Genomic DNA, 5837 nt, shown 5'->3' with positions numbered 1-5837 from the left:
TGCGTGCACCAAATGTACTTCAACAAATATATAAGAACATTTTTCCTTAAGGACGTGATTATGTACCAAACTACCAAAGTGTTTAAACAAATATATGGAATTTTTTTATTTTTTTAAATAATAAGAAGAAGAAAGAAAGAAAAGGTCCTAAAGGAAAAACTGTGACGGCACAATATATATATCCTAAAATAGTAATTAGAGAAAATGAAAAGGAAAGGTCTTTTCTACTTTTTTAGCATCTGTCATTGGTCAAAGGCTAAATCCATATATGAACGTGTATAATGCGTCGGCCAAGTGGAGAACTGAAAACATGACTTTTTGATGGAGCTTTTACATTGTATTTTCCAACTCTTGCGTACTCAATTTTGAAAAAGAGGTCAATTAGGCTAGTTTGCACTTCTCTCTCTCCCCACTTTCATTCCCTCTATACCAATATAAATACCCACTTATGTAATGCTATCATTACTAAGTACTAGCATCTAGCTCTTTGTTTGTATCTCACCCTCTTAATTATTTCACTCTCTAGTCTCTTTCCTAAGTTGCAAATCATACTATGGGTCTCACAATTGCACAAGGACTCATGTTGGTGTTCCTAATTGCTTCCACAATGGCAGTTAGCACAGCCAACAAGGGTTGGCAATTTGGGAATTGGCCTTACCGTGGCCCTTATCACCCCAATAATACACAAACTTCCAACAGGATCATCGTGGGTGACTCCTACCACTGGAACTATGGCTTTAACTACACCGAATGGGCAATCAAACATGGCCCTTTCTATCTAAATGACACTCTAGGTGAGCTTGATTTCTTTGCTATTGCTACTTGTTACATATTTCCATGCATAGTTCAGGTTGTAAAATATAGTGACCAAAATCATATTTTTAAACCGCTTGTGTTTTCTGACAAGTTATAAAATTCATCAAGATATCAAAATAGTCAATTCTAACTTTGAACTTTGTCTTCACTTTATTTATTCATAGATTATCAAGTTGGATCCTTAAGGGACATGAAAAATGTGTGCATTTTTTTGTTTTTGTTTTGTTGTATTAAAATATGCATGGAAAATAATTGTTTATATGATGTTGATTGCAGTTTTCAAATATGATCCCCCAACTCCAAAAACATTTCCTCACAGTGTTTACTTGCTACCAAACCTCCGGAGCTTCATTAAATGTGACTTGAAAAATGCCAAGAAGGTGGGAAATACAACACAAGGAGCTGGGGAGGGCTTCAAGTTTGTGCTGAAAAGGCCATGGCAACCTCATTACTTTGCTTGTGGTGAGCGCAATGGCCTCCATTGCATGAATGGAACCATGAAGTTCTTTGTGATGCCAATATTCCGCTGGTATAGATAATTAGTAGAGAATGTGCATTCCATGGGAAATTTTACTTGCTACTCTATCTTTTTACGTTTGTTGTGTGTTAGCAAATAATGAGAGTTTTTTTTTATATATAAATTACAAAAAATACTCTAAAGTATCACCCAATTTTTGATGTATTACCTAAATTTTGAAACTGAGCAATCAATCCTTCAACTTCACTTAAAATTACAAATAGCCTATATTATTATTATTATTAGTAAATTAAAGGAATTTAAAGGTGAGGAATTTTTAATATTATTTAAGGATTTAAATGAATTCAAGTTTAGAAGGGAAAACAAGAGGCGATTTGACTGAAATTATAAAAAAACACTTGGAAACTATTTATAATTTTAAATAAATATTAAGGGATTGATTGCTCATTTTAAAGATTATGAGTCACATTCTATATTAGGTGATTTTTTTTTTCTTTCCATGTCCTTACAGACAATGTTATGAGTTATGAATAATTGAGATGAAAGAGAATAAATGTATCAATTGTGACTGAGTATTCATGTTCCACAGAGTTGCAGCCTCTTGCATCCTTAGTTTTTTTTTTTTTTTTTTTTTTTTTGAGAATCTCTTGCATCTTGCTGGTCATTCTGTAATATTTACAATTATATATTGAAAAGTATCGGAATCTTTTACAATTGGAAATGTTTATGACATTTGGCATAATGATCAATGTTCCTCAATTGCATCCTTGCTGGTCATTGTGTAATATTTAAAATAATATATTGAAAAGTATCGGAATCTTTTACAATTGGAAATGTTTATGACATTTGGCATAATGATCAATGTTCCTCAATGCACAAAATCATTACTTGGATGTACATGCAAATGGTTTGGAATTCTATTTATATCCCAATATTAGCTTATTTGATTTGATGATGATTACCACCAAAGAAGATATAAAAAATTTAGCTTGAAGGTGAGCTAATCAGCTAACTACTTAAGGCCAGTAGCTAGAGAGCATGGGTATGGGCATGGGTATGGATATTAATACATGTACGATGTGACTATATGAGCATTTTTTTTTTTTAAAATTATGACATGACATAATGGTACAACACGGATATAGCATAAAGACGGTATTCCAAATAAATTGTCACTACGAAAAACGCGTTTTTGGGCCGCGTTTTTTAGCCGCGTTTTTGTAAAACACAGCTACAGACCGGGATTTTGAACTGCGTTTTTGAAAAACGCAGCTCCATGGAAAACAAATTTTAGCGCAAAAGCTGTCATGTTTGGTTCAAATATTCAAAGTAATTAAAAATTTATTTTTATAAAGATGTAGTGTATATACAAACATTTACATTATCCAACAAAAGATTGTCTCATAATTTGTTTCCCTTATATAGAAGAACGGAAAATATCACATACAATGATACTATATTAAATGTTTATTCACTTTATAATTTTTATATTTGTATTAAAAAATATCTGAGTGAGGAAAAAAAAAAGGGCAAGAAGGCTTAATTGGAGTTCATCTCACAATGAGGCGTTATATTGTAGGGGTGTTAGGAAGATAATATCCATGGGAAGACTGATTAAGGAGTTTTTTTTTTTTTTTTTTTTTGAGAAAATATAAAACATATAGGGATGCTACTTGACCAAAAAGTTTAAGATAATAAGTTTGAACCTAATTAAGTAATATTAAATTATTAGCTATTCACTTTTATTATTATTATCCAATGTTGGATTTCACTCTTATTATTATTATTATTAGTAGTAGTAGTACACTTTCCATTGCTTAGTGTGCCTTATCTTTTCAGCATACTCAAAATGAAATGAGTATTTCTAAAAATTCCTAAAGTGAGAATGTTAAAATATTCTTCACATTTTTATTAGAGAGGTGTTACGTTCACAATATTTTCACAACAAATCATAAGTGGTTTGTTGTTATTGGTTCTAATTAATTTGAATCTACAACTGAAATTACTTTTCTACCCCACTAATAACAAACCGTAACAACTTGCCACATAGAATTTATTATGAAAATGTTGTGAACATAACATTTATCTTTTTATTACGAGGAAAGAGAAGTACAAGACCAATAATTCATGTTTGTTAAACTAGTGTGATGTTCATCATTTAAATTCCAGGTAGTCATCAGTTGGCATATTCTATTTCATTCTCATTCTTAGATTTTGAATCATGAATTTGCACCTTCAAATATTGTGGAACACGCATATATAGCATAAGGAACTAAATTTTTGTTTTCAGAAGAAAAAAATTAATTAATTTCCAAAGAAAAAAAATATTATATGATTAAAGGAAAGTGTTGTTACATAAAACCGTCATCATAACATCACTCAATCGTATGACATATTTGTTCTCTCAATAGCATGAAATATATATATATATATATATATATATATATATATATATATATATATATATATATATATATTTTATGTAATCATTACATACGTTTTTTCTTTAACCACGTTTCTCAATCTGTTCTTTGTTTAGTAGTGTATTTTCTAGATTTCACTTTGTTTTGGTCTGATTTATATGATTTTACCCCCTTTTATTTGAGGGAAGAATTATAAAATTCCTCCACTATCGACAACAACCCACTCATCAATTCCTTTGAATTTTAAGTAAAAAAAAGTAAAAACGACCAAGAAAATGTTGGAGGGAAAATATACTTTCCATTGGTCAGTATGAGAGAGAGACACACATGAGTTTACAACTCAGCCTATCTTTGTCTATTACTTTATTTCCTGAATTCATGTCCATTTGATGGATTTTTCTTAGACAAATTTGTAGAAATATAGCCAAAAAACTGATAGCTCAACCGACACCTCCAATTGTTTTCAACTCAGACAACAAGAGTAGATTCTCAAAAAAAAAAAAAAAGACAACAAGAGTTTAAATCCTCTTGTGTTTTTTTATTAATAAAAAATGAGAAGCTTTTTTACCTAAAAATAAAAATAAAAAATATGGGAGCTTTGGAAAAAATGAAAACATTTATCCAAACTTTCCATATTGAGCCCACCTATTGAGTTGAGCTATTGACCAAGCACATAGAACACGCCCAAAATACATTAGTTTGGTAGCAGAAGTCCCAATGTAATAGCGTCCAGATGTACACGCCCAAAATACTAAATTCGTAATACAAATGTAATCTTGACAGCAACCGAATAAAATTGGAAGTTTGAACCTATTATTGTGTTTGTTTGTTTGAACCTTTTTTTTTTAGTATGAGAGAAAATGGTAGGATCATGAGGCAAGTCACATCCTACCCAGCGAGAACACATATGATCCGGTCTCAGGTAGGGGTGTTTAGACCTGACTCACACCCGCCGGACCGACCAAACCGCCCGATCTCCACCCGATTTCAGCCCAAACCGATGCTCCTGTGGGTCGGTTACGGGTTTCCGCACCGAAGACCTGACACTAGCGGGTCGAGTGGCGGGTTTTTTTCTCCAAAACCTGAGCCACCAGACCCGACCGATGTGATATACAAATCTAGCCAACTCTGGCAAGATGAAACTTAGATTCGAGGAGATCTAAAGAGAACTCGACCGTATTTGGTAAGATCGAGCTTAGATTTGAGGAGATCCAGCGATATCAAGCTTAGAATCGAAAAGATCCCACGAGATTAAGCTTCGATTCAAGAAAATCCGGCCAAATCCTAACAATATTCAATGAAAAAAATGTAGAATTCGGCGAGAAAATGCAGAATTCGGCAATAATTTCCTAAATCCGACGAGTTTTTCCAGAATCCGGTGAGTTTTTTCAGATTTCAATGACGCTTTTTTTTTTGGTTTTTTTTTTTTCTTTTTTTTCAGATTTTGATGCTTTCTTTATTCCGGCGACCCACCCAGCCCGACCGACGCTCACCCGCACCCGAAACTGACTCGACCGATTTTTCCAACGGTCTGTTTCAGGTTCCTTCGCCCCTCCACTCGACGCCGGCAGGTCGAGTCTTGGTTGGGTCCAAAATCGACCCAACCCAACCCGTGGATAGCCCTAGTCTCAGGTGTTAATTGTGATTTGAATCCAAGCATTAATAGCGAGGAGGACGAAGGACGAAGGTCAACCACTAAACCTCCCACCTGGGGTTGATTGATGCTTAATACTTAATTACTTGAGAAGGTATATCATATATTTGGTGGTTACATACACTAAATACATGTTCTTCTTCCTTTTTTTTTTTTTTTTTTTGAGAAACATGTCCTTTTTCCTAATTACCCATTATTGAATTCAAGGTTTTTCATTTGTTTCTAGGTCCATTCCTCTCAATTTTTTCCATTTTTTTTCCAAGAATATCATGCATTTATGAGGTTAAGGGTGTGATCTATGGTTTTTAAAACCGGACCGAACGGTTTAACCGTAAACCGAGACTAGACCCATTTTTGGTTCATTGATCGTTCCAATATTTAAAACCTTGGAGTGATCGCTTATGTATAAAATGGTAAGGATATATTTTCCCAGATAAATTTACAAATAATTAAAGGTGGGAAGATT

The 5837-nt window shown here is 33.1% G+C and overlaps 1 protein-coding gene across 1 annotated transcript; it reads left to right on the top strand.

Annotated features, from left to right (window-relative positions):
- Positions 1-476: 476 nt before the first annotated feature.
- LOC142643447 (uncharacterized) lies at positions 477-2015 on the top strand. Its single transcript, XM_075818081.1, has 2 exons — positions 477-794; positions 1093-2015. Exons 1-2 carry the CDS (start codon positions 554-556, stop codon positions 1353-1355), a joined length of 504 nt encoding a protein of 167 aa, XP_075674196.1. The 5' UTR covers positions 477-553; the 3' UTR covers positions 1356-2015.
- Positions 2016-5837: the final 3822 nt, after the last annotated feature.

This window comes from Castanea sativa, chromosome 7 (assembly GCF_040712315.1).
Source record: "Castanea sativa cultivar Marrone di Chiusa Pesio chromosome 7, ASM4071231v1".
NCBI lineage: Eukaryota > Viridiplantae > Streptophyta > Magnoliopsida > Fagales > Fagaceae > Castanea > Castanea sativa.
This window is presented reverse-complemented; position numbering and strand designations above follow the sequence as displayed.

Coding starts and splice junctions, on each gene's coding strand:
- LOC142643447 (XM_075818081.1), top strand. CDS start 554: ATGGGTCTCACAATTGCACAAGGACTCATGTTGGTGTTCCTAATTGCT. Junction 795..1,092: donor CTATCTAAATGACACTCTAG/GTGAGCTTGATT, acceptor TGTTGATTGCAG/TTTTCAAATATGATCCCCCA.